The sequence below is a fragment of the Panicum virgatum genome, chromosome 7N (genome assembly GCF_016808335.1).
Source record: "Panicum virgatum strain AP13 chromosome 7N, P.virgatum_v5, whole genome shotgun sequence".
Lineage (NCBI taxonomy): Eukaryota > Viridiplantae > Streptophyta > Magnoliopsida > Poales > Poaceae > Panicum > Panicum virgatum.
The window spans coordinates 26,341,497-26,362,891 of record NC_053151.1 but is presented as its reverse complement, the minus strand read 5'-3'; the positions used below and the strand labels follow the sequence as shown (position 1 = coordinate 26,362,891).

At 43.4% G+C, this 21,395-nt stretch overlaps 1 protein-coding gene across 1 annotated transcript; it reads right to left on the bottom strand.

Moving 5' to 3' along the window:
• Positions 1–13,887: 13,887 nt before the first annotated feature.
• On the bottom strand, positions 13,888–17,192 carry LOC120682609 (nudix hydrolase 13, mitochondrial-like). The gene is made up of 5 exons (XM_039964579.1): positions 16,691–17,192; positions 16,384–16,571; positions 16,204–16,287; positions 14,572–14,724; positions 13,888–14,442 (listed from the first exon to the last, which is right to left on the bottom strand). Exons 2-5 carry the CDS (start codon positions 16,555–16,557, stop codon positions 14,260–14,262), a joined length of 594 nt encoding a protein of 197 aa, XP_039820513.1. The 5' UTR covers positions 16,558–16,571; positions 16,691–17,192; the 3' UTR covers positions 13,888–14,259.
• Positions 17,193–21,395: the final 4,203 nt, after the last annotated feature.

Below are 21,395 nucleotides of genomic sequence, written 5' to 3'. Positions count from 1 at the left end.
GGTAGTTGGATTGGTGCTGCATGGGGCGGTTGCATGGCTGGTGTATATATAAGCGCCGGGAAAGCGATAAAGAAGGGTGGCTAGCTAGTTTAGTGGGGAGGAGGTTGCATTATACTACTTGCCATCAAAAAAAGAGGATTAATGAGGAGGTGATCCGTCGTTACATGCCACTGTATGCTACACTATACTAGCTATTCTTACATTCTTTATTACTTATATAATTGGGGGTACATATCATATTGGGGTATACATCATGATGCTAGAGAGAGAGAGAGTTGAGAGGGCAGCATGCATGCAGCAGGGGTCGCTTTGGGTTTGATTCTGTGTGGGGACGACCAAAGGTGGTCAACCCAATGATTTGGACCGGTGGATGCAAGCAGGGTACATGATTGTACATGGTGATTCATTTGGTATCAATAATCATACTCAGTAACTAATAAAACTTAGAAGAAATGTAAAAGCAAACTACTAGCAAAGATTAAGAAGCATCAGTCCTCCGGTAAATGTACATCTACGCCTTGTTCGGCTGGCGGATTCAGCTGGATTCAGCCAGCCACAACAGTATTTTTCTCTCACGCAAAATCAGCCCAGCCACCAACCAGCCAGCCAGCCAACAGTATTTTCCTCTCACGCGAAATCAGCAAGCCATCCAGCCAGCCGAACAAGGCCCTAGCTAGTGAAATAGGACCAAAGTAGAGGGTCTCCTGAGGCAAAATAAGCGTTTTGGTCCTTTAAATTCGATCTGAGAGTCAAATTTATCCCTCAACTTCCAGATAGATCAATGTACCTTGACTTTCATTTTTTTAGTTAAACTTTGTTATATTATATTCCAAAATAACATGAGATTAATGCAAAAAGTCCTCTTTACCCTTATCTCCTTCCCCTTCTAAATTAATCAACAATTTAATATTACTAAAAATATTTAGCCAATACAAGCAAATCAGTGTAGTGGCACAAACATCAATGCATAGGAGCTGAACATCATAAGCGTTAAATTCAGAACATAGAATTTTATTTATCCATGCGTAGTGCATTACGGGCGCATGAAGGGTGGAAATTAATGAGGGAAAGAACACACTGCTGCTCAATTTCAGATGGCTTTGGCAGAGAAGGGAAAGAAAAGTTCCGGAGGTTTAGCAATGCCGGCGGCGTCCATTGTATTAAAAACTACTCCATCCGTTTCAAATTATAAGTCATTCCAAGAATCTTGGAGAGTCAAACCATCTCAAAGTTTGACCAAAATTATAGAGAGAAACATAAAGATTTATGATATCAAATAGATATAGTATGAAAATATAACTAACAAAGAATTTAATGATATTTAATTGGTATCGTAAATGTTATTATTTAGTTGTATAAATTTGGTCAAACTTGAAAATTTTTGACTCTCCAAGATTCTTTGGATGACTTATAATTTGTAACGGAGGGAGTATATGATCGACCTAGCTAGTCTACTGACCAGCACAACACTAGTACTCCACTTGCATTGGTGAACCATCGATCACATGGAGCAGCTCTCTGAACGTATCAGGTCAGGTGTGCTGTGGCGGCGGCGCCACCGGCCGTGGCCCCTTCCCCCTTCATTATTCACCCTGTTGCATCGGAGGAACGAAGGAACGATACATATACATGTCGACTATATCTCTGCTTTCGGCTTGTCAAAACAATCGACGACGACGCTGCTAGCTCTCCTCGTGGACGCATGCATGCCATGTCGCTGGCCGGCGGCGCATGTGGCCCGGGCGCCGCGCTGGTCGACGACGCTGCAGGCGATGGGCCAGGGGGCACCCACCACCAGCAGGCAGCCACGGCCGGCGGCGTCCTTGCATGGCGAGCCCAGCAGGCATCGCTCGCCCGCCGGCCGCGACCATCGACCTCGCACGGACGCGCTGCACCGACCAGCAGGCGACGACCGGCCGACCGCAGCAAGCCACAACGTGCGTGCGTGCTCGCACGGCATGCACGCTACGCTTGGCCACCGGCAGGAGCGCTCGCTCGTACAGTACACGTACGACGAGCCATCCCCTGGCCCGCCGCCGGCCGGACGAACGGGCGGCTTCGCTTTTCGTGGCCGGCCGGCCGGCCGGGTCCGGCGGCGGCGGCCGCAAGCAACCGCCGCCATTACTGCGATCGTCCCCGGCCGGCCGGCGGCAAGCAGCAAAGGCGCATGCAGGGCGGGTGGCCATGTCTGCCGGCCGGCCGGGCAGGCGGACAGGATCCGGACACCGATCGTTTTCCGGTACGCCGTCGTCGATCGATCGGGGCGCCTTAAATTCCTCGATCCCCTCAGGGAGTAGCGGTGGTTGCGGCCTTGCGGGCGTCGGATTGATCGATCTGCCGGCACATGACAGAGATATGCCTCGCGACGCCATGCCATGTAGGCCTGTCGTCTCTGTCTCGTGCTGCTGCTGCTGTTGTTGTGTGTGTGTGTGTGTGATCTCTCGAGATCGACCGGCAGCCGTGCCAGTGACCGGTGGTACCAATTGATCGATCAGCAGAAAATTCGGTCAGGATGAAGGGGGAGATCTCTGTGAGGGGTCCATCAGGATGCAACTGCCAAAACTGTTTCTGATCCCCGGCCCGGCCGGTCTCGGCCGATGCAATGCACCGCCACTAGTTAGTAGTTGTCACGTCGCCCATCGATGTCTGGAGCTGGCTTAATCCATCTCTAAACAAGAAGCTCGATCATCAAGTTTTATATATATATATATATATATATATATATATATATATATATATACACACACACACACACACACTAGGTCCATCAGAAGACGTACACCCTATAAAACGGTCGGTCTCTCCTTGATGCGAATGTGTCCTTTGACCAGCTGCTGCCGCTCCAAGTGAACAACATGGGAGCGCAGGCCCGGCCGGGGCGCACGCCAACGTGGGGCGTCGTTGGTACGACGACGAGCTAGATCCCAACCGACCAAGGCCTGGTCCATGCCCGCCCCCATATGCTCCGCTCATCTCGCCCTCGATGATCATCTGCATGCACCAAACCTGATGAGTCAAGGGTCAATGTGCCAAAGGGCAGGGGGCTACCTGCAGCAGGGTCCGAGTCTGACTGCCTTCACATGCCTTCTTTAATTGTCACCGTTTTTTTGGGATAGATGCACATCGATCTGTGTATGGGATGGATTTGGGAAATCAAGATGTAAAATCGTGTTTAGTGTTATCATTATTAGTTTTCAACTATGGTGTACTACCTCTAGTTAAAAGAAACCTATGAGTTTTAGTAAGGGTTTGTTTAGTTCCCAAAATTTTTCATACGCAATAGTAACTTCGAACGTTTGACCACTAATTAGGAGTGTTAAATGTGGATAACTGACAAAACACATTCCATAACCCTTGGGTGAAATCGCCAGGCGAATCTAATGAACCTAATTATACAATATCGTGCTATAGTAAACAATCTCTAATGACAAATTAATTAGACTTAATAGATTTGTCTCACGATTTCTGGTCCATCCATGTAATTAGTTTTATAATTAGTCTATGTTTAATACTCCTAATTAGTGTTTTAAAATTGCCAAGAAATTTTGCCCAAATTTTTTGGGAACTTAGGGCCCCCTAAATTGCTTTAGATACTTCCAGTTTCTCTATGAACTTCGGTATGTGTGAGAAAACGATGTATATGAAGATTTGTCTTGAAACATTTTTTGTAATTTTACTAAGTTGTACAAATATATTATAGTGGTATCAAGTTACCAAATGAAGTTACATCATGGTGACAGTATCAATGCAGACTCTTTTTCTTGTTTGATGAAATTAAGTTACTTTCAGAAATTGTTAACAATTGATTAAGCAACAGCTTGCCTCAAGATATTGGCGCAAAATCCAAGCTAGTGCTCTTCGATCGGGTCAAGGTGCCTGAGCGTGAAAGGTCCAGGTATGGGTTATGCACGCAGAGCACTTTAGGGCCGCTTATGATTGCGCTCTGATGCAGGTGAAGCTTCTAATGATGAGCAAAAGAGATGGTTTAGACGTTTGATGTGAGTTGTGAGATACAAAAGAAAAAGCATGGAGCACATATATATGACATATATATGTGGATGGGGCCAATGGAACAATGAGCTCACATGATTAGTTGAGCTAAGATGAATGATTAGCATGTGCCCTCCCCTTTCTTTAGATGCCCTTCTTCTCTTTCCCCAATGCCACACAAAACACCCATGAAAGTAATCTTTTGATTCATTGTACCTCTAAAGGTTTCTCTTAAAATATGGTATATATATACCAGTGCCTTCTCTCATGCGCCTCTGTTTGTCTAATTGACAATAAGATCTTTACATATATGGAAGCATCTTGCTTAAAGGGACACTAATAGTATCTTAGGGCATTAGGTATTATGACTTTTGTGGGGCATTTGGTACCAGGCTCCATTCTGGCATGACACTTGGAAATGCAGACACTTTAGCCCATGTTACTTCTGAACAAATACTATGACCCTTCCTTCTTCTGATCTAACTTAACAATTTCTTAACTTTTGAGTCATTCCTCAGAGTCAAGGGAACAATCTATGACCAAAGTCTCCAGAGAGTGAGAGTGAGATGCTCTATCCTGTTAATTTATCCAGTACTTACTGCTTAATCAGTCGATCAGTTCAGTGGTGGTTATGGCAGTTGGTTTGAATATATGCAGTACATCAGATTATTAGTCATACAGAATCTTTGATTTGCATACCAATACCGAAACCATGTGACGGAAACCGACACAATACATCCAAGTAGACTACCTGACTGAAAGGTGCAAAGAATAAGTTGTGTTAGCTAGCTAGTAGATTTTTCTGAAAGATGCCACATTTGTTTATTTTGCAAATATAATCGATGGGTACAAAGCAATGAAATTAACGAAGATACTATTCACTACTACAAAAAGAGCTATAGACACCGGTTAAAATGAGCCTTAGGTACCGGTTCTATAACCGGTACCCGGCAACCGAGACCAATGAAGCCTGTCTTTGGCACCGGGTAAATCACCGGGTGCCTATGACCTCCTTTAGTACCGGTTGGAATACCAACCGGTACCAAGGGCCGCTACGCCGTTCGCTTGCATCCTCCCCCGTTCCCCGCATCCTCTCTCCGTTCCCACAAAATACTGAATTATTCATAGATCCACAAATTATTGAATTGACGAACACAGAATATTCACAATACTCATAGATCCCACAAATTATTCAAAAAATTGTTCACAAAATAGATGCAATCCATACAACATACATCTCTATTTCAGAAATCAGAAAAGTAAGAAAAAAAAGAAAAAATCTCCCACGATGGCAGCGGCGGCGGCCAGCTGCCCATGCTTCTGCACCCCACGGCCGGCTCCCGCGGCGGCGGCCCACGCACCGCACCCCACGGCCGGCTCCCGGCCAGCTTCTGTGCCCTCCGGGGGCATTCTGTCGAACGGGCTACCTGCACAGACAAGAACCAAGAACAAGATTCGCATACAAGAACAAGAAGAGGCCGCAAGAGAATCTTGCAGGCGGTGCAGTGGTCGAGCGGAAGAACCAATGCAAGAACTAACCAAGAGGTCGATGGGTCTCGCCAGATCGATCGATGTGCGGAGCGGGTTCTTGCAGCCTCAAGCTCCTGCTACCGTGCGGCACTCGCGCTCCACCACGGCGGACCCCCCGCGAGCGCCCCGCAGCAACGGGGCCCGCAGCAGCGCCTGGCGGCGGCCAGCGCGCCCCGCAGCGGCGGCCGGCGGCGGCCCGCAGCAGCGCCTCGTAGCGGCGACCTGCACGCCCCGCAGCGGCGGCCGGCGCGGCCCGCAGCTGCGCCCCGCAACGGCGGCCGGCGGCGGCCCGCAGTAGTGCCAGCAGCAGCCCGCGCGCCCCGCACTCCAAAGGATAAGGTAGAGAGATGAGAGGCAGAGAAATGAGAGCGGTGGAGAGAAGATCGGCGCCAGGACTTAGAAATATCTGGAACAGAGGCCGCCCCCACTCTTTTGGTACCGGGTGGTTGTTTCCACCGGTGCCGAAACTCGACTTTTGGCACCGGTGCGTGCTATCATCCGGTACCAAAATACATCTTTTTCATTGGTTCCGGGTTTTGGCATAAACCGGTGCCAATTTTTAATCATTGGTACCGGGTTGTCCTATGACCCGGTGCCAAAAGCTCTTCTGGACGCGTCGGGCTATTGGTCCAGATCAAAAAGTACCAGCTATCGTTGCACCCGGTACTAATGTTCGTATTAGTACCGGGTGAAACGACAAGTGGTACTTTTTGTCTAGACCGATGGCCCGTTTTCTAGTAGTGATTGATCTATCTCTTCAGTATCATTGCAAATCGACCGTCTCAAAACGTAGGCGCATGAAAAATTTCAGTATGATCGAGCAGATGTGTGGTAGCATGATAGGATGCTGTACCAGTACAACTTCTGCTTTGTTTATGAACCATCACCGTTCTTGCTTCGAATATATTAAAGATTCTACATTTCACCTTCCTTTATGGAGTATATGGGAATAAACAATTCATCAGAACTAACTGAAAATTGCATGCCGACATTGATATTTTAACACAACTCAATAATCCCAACTAAAACGGAAGCCATTTGTACTTACATTATGATATCTTACTGGCTCTTTTAGATCATCCCATCATGATACTAATCATGCAGGTTATTAGTTTTCTGGTTTGACAACATAAGGGTATTATCATTACCACTTCCCGGTACATGTGACTGCGATCTCAGCCAAACTAATCATGGATCAGCACTTCCATGATCATCCATCACCTTTAAGGTCCCATGGAAACGTACACTTTTTATCTCAGCTCACTCATGGATAGATTAGCAGATGCTTACTCCTACATATGCATTGATGTAAAATAAGATCAAGGCAAGAGGCTACCAATGGGTCCAAACCAGTTATGGGCAGCATGTGAGCCAAGACTCTTGGCTGAATTTTCTAATGGTAGCTAAACAATATACTGACCGGCCAGTGGGCACTACAATGTTCTGAAAATAAACTGTTCTAATCTTGCATGGGAAGGCAATAGAGCAGACTGCGCTTACTCTCGCTGATAATGCGTGTGTGTGTGATCTTCTAGAAAATCTTCTGACACAAGCAATCTTTGCCCAATCCAATGTGCATGAAAGGTAAAAGGTGTATCTTTGCCAGATCTAAGAGTACTACGGCCTTGTTTAGTTGCGTTCGTAAAGTTTTTGAAATGGAATCTTTATATATTTGAAGTATTAAACATAGACTAATCACAAAACTAATTACATAACTTGTCTGTAAATTACGAGACGAATCTAATGAGTCTAATCAATCCATCATTAGAGCATGTGTACTGTAGCAATTACTGTAGTAATTTAGTGTCTAATCATATCCTAATTAGGCTCATTAGATTCGTCTCGCAATTTACAAGCAAACTATGTAATTCATTTTTTATTTTGTCTAGATTTAATACTCCATGCATGTAAGATTCTCTTTCAATGTAATAGATTTGGAATTTTGAATTTTGCATCTAAACAAGGGCTACATATATTATCGTTGCACCAAGACCCATAGCCAGGATCAGTGGATCTTGAGAATCATTTAGGTTTGAATACTGATCATGTATAGTTTATATCCATTTGCCGGTCTCACTGAATTACCAAGATCACTGCTAGATATTTGAGATGCAATGTTCCTCTGTTGAGTAAACAGAAAACTCGACCAAGATAACCATTTCAGGTATGGATGTGCATATATGATACAGCATAATATTCAGCATTCATTGCTCCTATAGGAACTAAGATAATTATTTTTATGGAGACAGTACTCAGAATTAAATAAAGGGGTCATCTGAAACTCGGAGTTTAAGGTCTACCGAAAAAAGTCTGTATGCACCGACTGCAGGTCAAGTCAATCCCCCTCTTACACTGTAGTCACATGACATTAAAGACTATATGTCTGATCGTGCAGAGTATTTTGCAAATATTGACCATTGACTATTTATTCTGATTTAGTGTAACAAAAGGGTTACATTATTGTTTCACCAGCACCAATCGTGGTTAATAAACATCAGGTAGGATTTTTTAGCAAAAATATAGTATATATCACTACCGGAAACAGAGAGGTTGTCGTGTGCTTGAGCATTTGTTGTGTTCAGAATATCGGGCACACAATAAAAAAATTATTTGCCGCGTGCTGCAGGTAAAACACACGAAAGACGCAACACACGGCAAATTAATCATTTATCATGTGCGTGTCTAAAACACACACGTCACATGTTTGGTACACGGCAAATAGCTAGCACACTAGGCTTTGCCGTGCCCAGACATGCACACGGTATATATACCTTGTTTGCCGTGTCCCACGAGATCAGGCATATGGCAAAGCGGCCATTGACGAGGGCCGTCACGCCACTTCTTTTCCCGTGGGCCAGAACAGCACACGGCAAACCGAAAAAAGGCACACGGCACACGGCAAATTAGGGGAATCCTTTAGTGTATGGACATATGGTGTTGACAGAGATTTTGACATAACCGTGCATTTCATACAATATTCAGTCTACTTTCATTGATTTCATCTGTTGCTGCTGAAACCGAAGACTAGTACTATTTAAGTTCCAGAATAAATATAGCGAACAAGAACTGGTTAAAGTTAGATATTTATCTACCTTCTGTATGGTATCTAGAGAAAATCATTTTGATTTACAATTTCATATCATCCATTTGGCATTGCAGAAACACTGCTCTTAATTAACCACAAAAAAACCAACAAGGAGTATTATTAGCGACAAAAGGGGATGCGATGTAGTAACTGATGTTCCCAAGTCTACAAGTCGACCTAGTATTCTAGTAATGTATTATGACTGAATAACTTCGACAGAATCCAAACTACCCTACAAGTAACTCTATCCTTGGGGCTACTTTTTCTCACAAGGTATCCTTACGTGACTTCGCCGATGCTTCCTCAGACCTAAAGGCAGAAGCATAACAAATAGAATGGAGCATTATTACTTTCGGACACATTCTCCCAACAGCAACAAACAAGAAGCTAGGACGAATAAAATCATGTGCTCAAGTGAAAAGATTTGGAGCTGATGCAGCCTGTTCTCAAATCTCAACAAACCTGTTTCTCTGAAGAGCCTTGGTGACATACTCTAAAAGGTAGCTGTTCAGACAGTACAGTCTCATGCATGCACTGCATGTTATTTGTTAAACAAACCAAGCACTTGACTGTTGCACAAAATGCAGCACACATGCATGGAACCAAGGTTCCATGTACCAGTAAAAAGTTTCACTTGATCACTTCGGACCCCTGCACTTCTTCAACAAGCATTGGGGACTGGAAAAGAGCAGAATGCAATGTATCCCCGAGCATTAGATCCTGAAAGTCAAAGTTTAGTACTGGTTGGTTATGTTGTAATAAAAAATATGGCATGCAAGTGAAAAAGTAAATATTAATCAAGAGATGGCTAATCATGGTGCGGCTAAGGGTGGTGCAAAAGTTCAACTTCTACCACTGAGGCCTGTTATATGTCCATTTCACCATACCACTTTCTTAAACTCTGCTAGGATTCTTTCATATTATCTCTTATTATCCACTTTTATATTTAATTTGGTGGGGTATTGCATTGTTTCAAGATAGAGATTAGCATAACAAGAACCCACTGTCCTCCCAAAGCATGTAAATATCATTTTCACCTTCTGATCGTCTCCAGATTTTTTTTAAAAAAAATCATCCTTCTTATTCATTTGGTAAGAAACAAAACTATAAGAAACACATGCGCTTTAAATTTGTACCATGTTGCGCTCGTACCTACTATTTGAGTTATATGTATGTGCTTTAATTCTTTTTCGATTGAGATTGTCTATTGCAGATTTGGACTTGATTAGAATTTAGGAGTAACTGCATCCCTGAGTTGCCAAAATCTTGGATTCCACAGAGAATAGGCATATCCACTAGCTCTATTAGCTTGAACAACGCATCCTGCCACTTGCGACCTACTATTGTTAAGCTTGGAGCAAAGCAAAGCTATCTATTATAGGATTCACGACCAAAGTATAAGTTCAATACTATTGGCCAGTCAGCCATGTGCATGTACCCCCATTATGAAAGATATAGAAGCGTAACTCATTTTCTTTTCATGATAGCATGAACCATGAACTAACTTGAGGCCAAGTCAATATTGCCTCCCCTGGATGGTTATACTGTCCATATGTTCATGGAAAAAAAAGGCAAATTTCTCTTCTTCATCTTAAAAAAAAATGGAACAGAAACAGACAAACTTTAGGTTTAGTGTATACCTTTCCAGAACTTAGGCTTATGAAAAGTCTGGAGGCTATGGCAATCTGAAGGTTTTGCTAGGTTCTAGTATATATGTACCTTTCCAGAACTTAGGCTTGTGAAAAGTCTGGAGGCTATAGCAATCTCAAAGCTCAATTCAGAACATGAGAAAATGATACCAGAGGAAAACTGAACACAGTTTTCAGCTGACATGCATGTGCGACGGTCATCAGTCTGCACCTTATCTTGTTCTAAAGCTCTGGATCATGCCAATGGCATATGGTGCCATCCAAAAACAATGAGTTGAACTGGTATGTTCGGCTTCGCTGCTGCGTCTGTGGGCAACCTGGGCTAGCCCTCTGAAATGTAACATATCTAAAGCGCAACTGAAGCGACAGGGGCGCTGTTTCCTGTTATTACTAGGTGACTAGCTTTTCTTTAAAAAAACACAAAACCACCCCAAGAAGCTTGTGCCAGCAATAATATAATTTTAAAAAGATGAAGTATACGTATGGATGTTCCGTTTCTTTCATATACCTAGGAGAGGAAAAGTTTGTGCCTGCATTATTATGAAGGGCAGATAACTCCAGCCTTGACACCTGCATGCACCTTTGCTGAATTTGACTTCCTTGAATTGATTGCCTGAAATCTTCGAAAATCCAAAGGACCAAACTCAAATGTACATATTGCATCAATACAATGACATAGAGCGATCATGAAGACCAACTTTCTCTGCCGCACAATGCTCATACACAGTCCTTCCACATTAATATTCAGGGAGATACTTTTTTTTTTCAAGTTCAAATGGCGAAAAGTTTCCACCTTTCGGCTCCAAGATGGACAGGCCGACCAAGCTACCATGTACCATGAAGCCCAGGACCATGTCTATGAGAACAGATACACGATGCCAATTTGAGGACAATTAGCCCATGAACCCGTGCATCTGCACATGCTAAAATCAGCCGCTTAAGTGAATAATGATATATACTTTTTAAATTTTTAGCTTTAAAACCTTACTCTATGTGATTTTTTTTGGAAAAGGAAAACTTTATTGATTTCAAGAAGGATAAATCGAGGAGCTGATACATCATCTTGAAAATTTTCCGGCCTATGTAGAAAGTGCACACAGCCTACAGAAGTTTGATAAGAATCTCGACACACTAATGACTGTCGATCCTAAGACTAGACCGCCACCCATGTGTCCCGGTAAAAAAATCATTGGTCACCTGTGCCAAAAAAAGAGATGCCGCTACAAGAATATCCTGTGAAGTATGCTGCTGAAGGATAGCCCACGTACGAAGCCAGTGTGTAGTCGAGAAGATAGCTTGCAAAAAGGAAGATTGTTTGTTATCAAAAACCACTGCATTTCTGCAGAGCCAAACGGACTAACACAAGACTGCCGCGCCCACAAGAACTAGTGGTTTACAATTTTTTGATAATCCATTTAACCAGCTCCCAAACATATTGGGCACGTTGCGAGGTTTGCTTATGCCTCAGGCCGCATAGACCGAAGCCATGCCATTCGTGTGAATCGGCAGTCAAAAAATAGATGTTGTATCGTTTCATTTTCACGACAGAAGCAGCACTATTGTTTCCTTGCCAGTTTTGTTTAGCTAGATTATCTTTTGTAAAAATAAAAAAAATTATCTTGAGTGGGGTTTTCAGTTTCCAAATTCTCTTGCTTAGGTTAGGAATGTCTTGATGGATTAGTCTCGGATAATGTGATTTTACTGTAAAAACACCTTGTTGGTCTAAATTTCATTTGAAATCATCTCTTTTGGCTTAGTTCCACCGTTGGCAGACGTGAGGCAAGATTGTTCCACATCGCCAACTTGTTGCCAATGAGATCTCTACGCCAAGATAGATTTGGAATCTGTGTATGTAGTACCTCAGCTACTGTATCTTGTTTTTTTTTCTAACTATATTATATAGTTGAGGGTATTGGTATCGTAAAGATCTATTACCTAACCATATATCTTCCCAGAATCTTATTTGAGACCCATCATTTATTATGAAGGTTCCAAATCTTAAGAAGTCTCATTTGACCTTCATTAAACTTGCCCAAAAATGCGAATCTCCGCTTTTCCATTGGACTTACACTAGTGGCTTAGTCCCTAGATATTTATTACGTATGATCTGCCGCCATGTATCATGTGTTGTTAACAGACGATATAGCCACTTACTGAGCAAGACTATATTTTTTAATTCTAGATTATGTATCCCTAGTCCCCCTTGATCCTTCGGTTGACACATGATATCCCATTTTGATAGCCGATATTTTCATTTGATTTCGTCACTTTGCCAAAAAAAAAAAAGCTAGAGCGAAAGTAATCCAACTTTTTGCGAACCCCTTTTGGGATTTCGAAGAAGGACATCATGTACATGGGTAAACTTCTAAGAATAGAGTTGATAAGTGTTAAGCGACCTCCAATAGAAAGATTTTTGCCTTTCCAGCTACTAAGTCATTTTTCAAACCATTCTTGGATCTTCATCCAATCGTTATTAGGCAATTTCCTATAGTGGATCGGAATGCCTAAATAACAAATTGGAAAAGTGCCTGGATTACATCCAAATAGTTCTGTGTACTGACTTTCAAAATTCTTTGCTTTACCAAAACAGAAGATTTTGCTCTTATGGAAATTGATTTTTAGACCTGATAGCTGCTCAAACGCACAAAGAACATCTTCATGTTATGAGCATGCTCCAAGTTATGGTCCAAAAAAAGGATCGTATTATCAGCATATTGTAGTATGGAGAGACCGCCGTCTATAAGATGGGGCACCACACTACTCAACTGATCCGCTGCTTTTACTCTGTTGATAAACATTGTTAGCATATCGGCTACTATATTAAACAGGATGGGTGAAAGTGGGTCTCCTAGTCTAAGTCCCTTCCTTGTTTGAAAATAAGGATATACTTCATCATTGACATTAATCCACTCAATCCACTTGTGTGAAAAGTCTTTCAACCAAAGCGTCTGCACTAGAAAGTTCCACCTCACTTTGTCGTATGCATTTTCAAAATCTATTTTAAAGATTACCCCACTCTAGTTCTTTCGGTGTAATTCGTGTACCGTTTTATGTAAGATCACAACCCCTTCTAGAATGTTTCGACCTTGCATAAAAGTTGTCTGTGTATGACTAATTAGGTGATCTGCAACCAAGTTGATACTGATTGTTGCCACTTTTGTAAAAATCTTGAAGCTCACATTAAGTAGACAAATCGATCTATATTGTGAATCTGTTGTGATAAGAGAACAGTTCACTGAAACCTAAGCATCTACTATGATATCATGCATGTACAAAACAAATATAATTTCTTCAATATCATAACATCTTTCTATATATTGGGCTTCAGGATCGGAGTACGTGGCACTAGGAACAGCCCAGCCCAGAGTATAACTCTCAATCGGCTTGATTGGTACCTCTTTTGGTCCTATGGTGAAGATTCAGTTTGTTTACAAAGTACTGGAGCTAACTATGAAAAGGACAAACGCATGTCTACCATAAAGACGTCTTGTTAGCTATTTTTATTGTTTATTAAGGTAGTTTATTTTTCGAAATACTAGTTGATACTAATTCCATATTAGATCCAAATGTTTACTAAAAAAATCTACTTTCAATACAAGTATTTGAACATCCTACAGGTGAACATATTAGGTCTCAGGACAAAAAAACAATCCAAACTTTTACATGTGAACACTTGTAACCCTACTAGTGAAATTCTGCAACAGACGCTATTGATCATACAAGCTCACAAGAATTTCCATCTCTCCATACGAGTCAGAGCATTCAGACGAACAACAGCCGGCCGATACCGAGCTTCAGGAAACGGCCATGACAGGCGCTCCAAGTCGACGAAGATTACATTCAGGAAACCGTCATCAGCAGGAAGAAGTTGCAGGGGCAGATGCACATGGAGGAGAGCACTAACTGGGTACAGTACACCAACAACCTCAAAACCATGCGGGAATCATAGATTCTTCAGAGTTCAGACGGTTTCTGATTGCTATTAGACACTGACATTGCGATCAGCTAGCAGAGAGCCACCGCTCGGTCGGCGGTGGCAGCGGCCTCCTTCACCATCTTGTACACGCCGCCGTGGCCATCCAGCTCCGGCGCGGCGGGCTTCGCCTCCGCCAGCCGGTCCAGCAGCGCCGACAGCGCCTCGCGCATCCAGTCGTACCGGCACAGGCGGTACGCGTCCGCCGGAGAGACCTGTTGCGATCGATTTGCCAGGAGGCTATTAGAACTCTGAACTAGCTCTGGCAATGGGAAGCAGATGACGAATGAACAGTGATGGGACATTTTTGAGACGATCGACGATGGGTTTGGTTGGTTACTCACCCACTGCCTGCCGTGCGTGTCCTGCTCCGGCCATTGCTCGAGCTCCTCGGCGACCTCCAGCGCGAAGATGTAGCCCTTGCAGGCGCCCCGGGGGCTGTCGCCGCTCACCGGGCTGCTCTTGCTCCGGAACACCCACATCCCCAGCGCGGTTCTCTGAAAAACACAAATGTTGCAGGTAGTGTTTGTTCAGCAGTGACTTGTTCGGTTGAACTTTCCAGCCTTAATTTCAGCAGTGGCGGTGTTTGGTGATTTTTACTGCACGTTTCCCGAGAAGAGAAACTGGCATGAAACACTAAATGAAGTCTATTTGCAAAACCAAAAATGAGTGTAACTTTTCAAGACGAATCTAATGACGATAATTAATTGATCATTCGCTACAGTGACCATCCGCTAATCACACTGTCAAAAGCCTCATTAGATTCGTCTCGTGATTTACACGGGGGTTGTGGAGATGATTTTGTAATTAGACTTTATTTAATACTCTAAATTAGTGGTCAAAAGGCCAAATTTTTTTGCGAAAACGTTTACACCCCAAACCAAACACGGCCAGTATATTTGGCAGTTGTACAATCATAAATTGTCTTTAGACGAAGTTTTGCTAAACGAAATGCAAATGTTCGTCTAAAGAAGTATATAAACTAGACAAATGATTCATACAAGAACACCCAAGTAAAAAAAACACCCACACATATCACAAATAAATAGGAGACCATGGATTGTGGACTGGTGTTTGCCAAGCAGGGGACATGGCACATGCGTACTTGCCGGCCATGGATGTAGAATAAACAAGGGATAAAATGGTGAAGTAGAAAAGGCTGTTGGCCTTGACCAGCCCAGATCTCTGAAGAAACTGTCCCAAGAGACAGTGTTCTGACGACGAGCCAGCCATAGCCAAAGCCGAGTGAACTACAAAGCAAACCAATCATCCACAAATCACAATCTGGGCTTCCCAACTCGATGACAAGGCTGTAAAATACTGTAAACAGCATGCCATTGCGCAATTGCCGTGCTTATCTCGAACTGTGTATATACATTCAGAAACCGTTTTTATCCATCAGCAAGTCAACGGCCAAGTCGTCTCTCCTCTCCTGTAGCTTACGGCTAAAAATGATCCACCATGGCAACCTTGTCAATAGGGAAATTTCCCTGTCGCTTTCCCCATCGAGCATCGAGTCGCTGTCGTGTTCGAGTGTTCTTACTGTCGGCTTATTCCGGTGTACCTGTCTCTGAAGGTCATCAATTCAGCTACTAGTTTTCTCTTTTTTTATCATCTTTAGTAGGAAGCCGGTTCAGCTATAACTAGAGACGACGGGCAAACAAAGCTGCGACCTGAGCTTTCATCAAGTGAAAATTTTAATAGGATGTTGATGTTGGATAATCTGGCAACTAGTCAGCAGCAGGTTGGTTGCTAGGATCACATTCGCCCACGTAACGGCGCGGGCAGCAGGAGCCCGTCGCCGTCAGGGGTGCGCTTTTGTTTTCAGGGTGTCGAGAGAGCTAGCTAGCTCGCATGGCGACGAATGAACACAAGCCATGAGCAGCCTCTAGACGGCTGGGAACGTGATCCAGTACGCTTTGGCATGGCCTTATCTACTGTCTGAATTAGAGAGAATTCAGGGTCAGGATGCTTACGTTGATGGCGCCCTTGACGCCGGCCTCCTCCAGCGCCTCGCGGCACGCCGCCTCGTGCACGTCCTCGTCGTCCTCCCACCCGCCCTGCCAGAGGAGGAAGAAGGCGATCCGTACGTCAAGGTGGGCTGCTGATGACCTGAGAACCCGTCGTGTGTTAGCTTGGATGGTCTGGTCAGTTACCTTGGGGAAGACGAGGTCGTCCCTGTTGGGCGTGGAGACCATGAGCAGCTCGGGGTGGCCGTCGGCGCCCATGCGGTACGGCACGCACCCGGCCACGAGGCGGTGCTCGCCGTCGTAGCGCTGCCGCAGCCGGCCCTTCCTCGCCACCAGGATCTTCTTCTCCCCCGGCGCCATTACACCGCTGCAACCTGCAACAACCAGAGCAAGCAATTCAATCCGAGAGCCTTGCGAGGAGGAAGACGGCACGGAACCTCGTGTTCATGCACGCCGAAGGAAGGAAGGGTGGCAAGAGCGAGCGAGCAATCACCTTGGAATGGAAAAGACGGGCGAGGTTGCTCGTGATGGTTCTGAAGGTGGACGAACGGATCAAGAACAAGAACACTAGAAGAGAGGGCGGATCAAGAACAGAAGCTTTTTCAGTGGCTCCCGCGGGTCGTGTCGCCACGGGCGCTTCCCGCCAGATTTAAAAGGCGCGAGGGGGAGAAGGGTGCGGTGCGGTCAACCGCCATTAACGCACCTGCACCGCCCAACCGGCCGGCGAGACAAGGCCACTATTCTTTCCTCCGAACCAGAGACAAAACAAGAATAAAAATTAAGCTAAGCTACTAAAGAATCGCGCCGAGCCAAGCCGCTGCGACTAGTGGGCAGTGCAAGTAAAGAATGCGAGCGCCGGTGAGCACTTGAACTGGGCGGCACCTCGAGCCGGCCTGTGGTTGCAATCGAGGAGGGGAGAAGGGAGTCAGGTGGTGAATGGGGTTCGCTCCGGGAACGGTGATGGACGACGGCCGGCGGATTTTATAAGAGCAAGGCTAATGTGTTGGCTGCAATAACTTTTGCAGCTCATTTCTCAGCCCACTTATATAATGGTTTAGTTCTCCACCATAAATATATAATCCACTTGTCTATTTTATAAAATATTTTGATTCTTGTGTCGAAATTGGGCAGTAAGCTAACAGCCCATTTTCCCTCTCTCTCTCCCCCTTCTCTCTCCTCCATCTCAATATTTAGCCTACTTTTAGCCTATCATAATACTTGCTCTAAAAAAACGAGTGACCCAGCCCAGCCCTCGTGCGGCCGGGTTGGGATGGGTCGGCCATGGGTCTTCTAGCTGTAGGTTCCCAATCGGCTCTTGGCACCCAAGATGGGTCCGTCTGAATTTTCTGCTCATCCGCTATTTTAGACGAGTTTTCGTGCTAGCTAGCCACGCTATACCATATCGCTATTGGTATCCTGATGGGACAGTATATATGGCTAGTGAGTGCTACGACATGTAGACTCTAGTCTTATATTTTCAAGTAATCTGCTTACGTAGTAATCTGTTTATTAGCTACGCAATCCAATCACGTTGCATTTTTTTTTATCTTGCTACGGGTTTGGACACGGGTGTCAAAAATTCGAAAGGTTGGGACAAAACAATGCACGCTGCAAGGACTATAGCATGTGCAGCATTACTATTGAAGAAAACTGATGCGCTTTGTTTGACATTTGAAAATGCATGCTTTGCCTACAACAATAGCCACACCTTCGTTGCCACAAAGTTCAACATAGTGGCATGCCTCCTAACTAACTGAAAATTTTTATGTGCAATCTATGTCAGTCATGTGGAGGACAAAGACTGGGTAAATGTATAGATGCAGTTCCATGTGGCCGAGTTCCCCCAAAGAAACCATTTCATCATTCTTTTCGTTGCCTAGAATCTCTGATGTAGAAACAACTTAAGCTTAAAGCCCATGCTAATCATTTTTTATTTATTTTTTACATTAAATCAGTTAGGAATCAATTCTAGTTTCCTTTGCGTCGATTTTTTTCTCTGGTTGCTCTAGTGGGGAAATAAGTCCATCCTTTTATCTTTTAAGCAATGGAGGCTAATAAAACACTGTGGTTTTTTCTAGAAGGGCTTTTCCCATAACCACAACATGAAATTTCCTATCAAACCATGCACCTTAATCCTTTAAACCAATGATTACCTTATTTGTTATATAAAGGAATCTTTATACAAAAAACGAAATAAGGTTTCAGCCTCGGCGCTGAACTGATGAACGCAGCCAATATGAACAAGACTCGTCACAACCAATGATTACTGGGGAGCATAGATCTTGTTAGGAACTAAATCTTCAATATAGTCATTTGGAAGTTGGAACCAACATAACCACTGGGTTCAACAAATGTTCATAATTCTCACCATCATGTGCATGATTGCTTCAAGCTGCCGGCCAACATTATACCGGTCCTATACTAGTCCAAATCAGAGCACCAAATTTCCCCAGGAATTTATTTACATACAGACCAACATTTTTCCTCTGTAAATGAATAAATATGTACTTGACTACTGTCTACTCACTAGCAATGTTTCTTTTGTGCATAACATTTTGTGAGTACGAAACTTGGGTACCGTTTGGTCAAGTCAAGACAGTACCCATATCTGGCCAAGGAGATAGTTTCAGCTTGTAAATTTTTGAAAGGCCTAGCATGTAAATTATTTTCACTGGTCTCCTATGGATATCATTGAATTTTGGCCCGTCACATGCAGTGCCCATCCAATGCCCTTGGGAGTCATGAGATTACACATTAGAGTACGCAGCTGCACATTATAAATTGGCCCATCTGCTCATCATCTGGAAATCGATACAAAAACCAGCGACTCGATTCCGTGTTCGTTCTTCATAAGCAGATCGATATTGTTTATGTGTCATGCTATCAGATTATCTCGAGGCATCAAGTACATTGTACACTGAATGACAAATATTATTTCCTCTGAACTTTTATTTTCTCAAAGAAATTGCATGCTATGTAACCTCTGAAGATTTGCTTGTGAAGACTTCTCTCCCATGGTGTCAGTATTCAAACATCCATGTCTCATGTTTGCCCTTTCTAAAATCTCAATTGTTCGCAATGAAAAGTCTACATCAGACATAACCATATGCAATAGCAAGTTGAAACTAGGCATTACTATTTGATTGCTACCCTTTAGATTGTGAAACCTTTTGGTGGATTTGAAAGCGATGTGATGTTCAGATTTATGTTAGTGCCAGAGGTAGAAGACAACTTGTACTGTGATCAAGTTGCATTTGTTTCAAGTTGCTGATGTTGGCCGTGGCGTACATAGAACAAACGGTAGCAGGAGCACCCAGACGAATGTGTCTTGTAACTCCAAACTCAGCGCCCCGTTCAGAGGTTCAGGGCCATGAGCACACATTGTGCCGACATGAGAACAAAATCTGGGTGAATTTGCCACCGTTTCTTGCTTTAATCTTCTGCATACCACTTGAAGTTACCACCTGCTGCTGAGTTACAAGCGCAATACAACTTCAAATTCTAAGAGAAGAATAGTGAACACATCGACCTGGAAACTCTCATGGGATCTTTTCCTCTGTTCCAAACAAGACCTGAATTTGTACTGAATAAAATAGGAAAAATGATTATAGTTGAAGCTCTCCATGCCTCAGCTTTTGCATGCATTGTTCATTTGTTAGGTTTGCATCTGTCACCGCTGTGTAAATTTTGGAAAGGAATACGCTTTAGTTGTGCCCGTTGCCCAAACATGGCCTTTTTTTTTTGAACATACCCAAACATGGCCTTATTCTTTTATCAGAAGAGGCGCATCTTTTTGCTTCCACGGGATGGCTTCTTTCAGGAATGATCGATCACCCTAGCTACTACAGTACTACCTAGTAGCTACCCTGGAAATTTCCGGGAACCTTCGTGTGATGGAAATCGATGATGATGATGAGGTTGCTTCCCCACTTGAGAAAGTAGGGACAAAGGTAGCGCTCACAAAGTTTTGCATCTATTCTCCTGCTATGAAGTTGCAGTTCATCCCTAAAGGTAAAACAAAAGAAGAGGGAAATGACCGGATAGCCTAAAGTAATAGGTAAAGGGGCAAGAAAAACTTGCTCCATTGTTACACCTAAAAGAAGATGACCTCCAGAGATGTTGAGAATAAAGAAGATAAAATAGATATGTTAGTCCCTCAGCTTTTATTCGAAGGTCAAATTTATCCCCCAACTTTTAGATCGGCTAATATGGCCCTTCAACTTTCGTTTTTAAGTCACATTTATCATTATGCTGATACTATACTCCATAATAACATGAGATTTATGCAAACTTGCTCCTGGCTCCTTCCCCTTATAAGTGTTTAATTTGGAGTGCGGAATTTAATTTACCCATCCAACCTATTGTATTGCGAACACAAGGAAAGTAAAACTACTTATTTCATAACTAGGCACCACCATATAAAATATTGCGGAAAGTTGAGCGAACGGTTTGTTGTGAAAATCGAGGAGACCAAAAAGAAACCACCATATAAATTGGATGTTTTATATTTATCTCATGTTATTATGGAGCATAATATTAACACAAGGACGAGTTTGATCTCAAAACAAAAGTTGAGGGACGAACTTGACCGTTGGTATAAAGTTGAGGGATCAAAATATATATTTTGCCAAAAAAAAGAAGGAATCACGATGCATCTTAATCAACTATCAATGCAGCAAAAATCAACCGCGCTCACTTCATCAACGATCCGCGCATGAACCGACTAGGAATGCTAATGATTTGGATCAACAACCTGGTATATCGGTGAGAGTTTCTGAATCTCCCATGTCCACCCAAACCATGACGCCGTGTAGTCATATGCTAGACAATGTTCTTGGATTAACAAACTGCCGATGATCAGGCGCCTGTCATATCTTAGACGAGTAGAAAGAAGTCTATATCACCCCCTTCAACTTTTGGGGATGGACTACATAATCCCCCAACCTATAAAACGGTTTATATCACCCCCCTGAACTTTTCAAAACCGGTCAAATTATCCTGTAAAATAGTTTTGAAAAATTATAGTAAATCACAGAAAAATCATAAAATGAAAAATCCAATTGTGTTGGGCGCCAAATGAGTAGAGCTACACAGTGAATATATAATATGGTATGCTTCAGTATATTTTTTACAGCTATGAAGAAAAGTATAGATCTAAAGCTACAGCAAAAAAAACTAAAGCATATCATATTATATGT

What these genes read in the sequence shown, in the direction of transcription:
- LOC120682609 (XM_039964579.1), bottom strand. Translation starts at nt 16,557, where the DNA reads ATGGCGCCGGGGGAGAAGAAGATCCTGGTGGCGAGGAAGGGCCGGCTG. An exon ending in ACGACCTCGTCTTCCCCAAG is followed by an intron (nt 16,288 to 16,383) that starts GTAACTGACCAG and finishes CTCCTCTGGCAG; the next exon opens with GGCGGGTGGGAGGACGACGA. An exon ending in ACACGCACGGCAGGCAGTGG is followed by an intron (nt 14,443 to 14,571) that starts GTGAGTAACCAA and finishes CGATCGCAACAG; the next exon opens with GTCTCTCCGGCGGACGCGTA.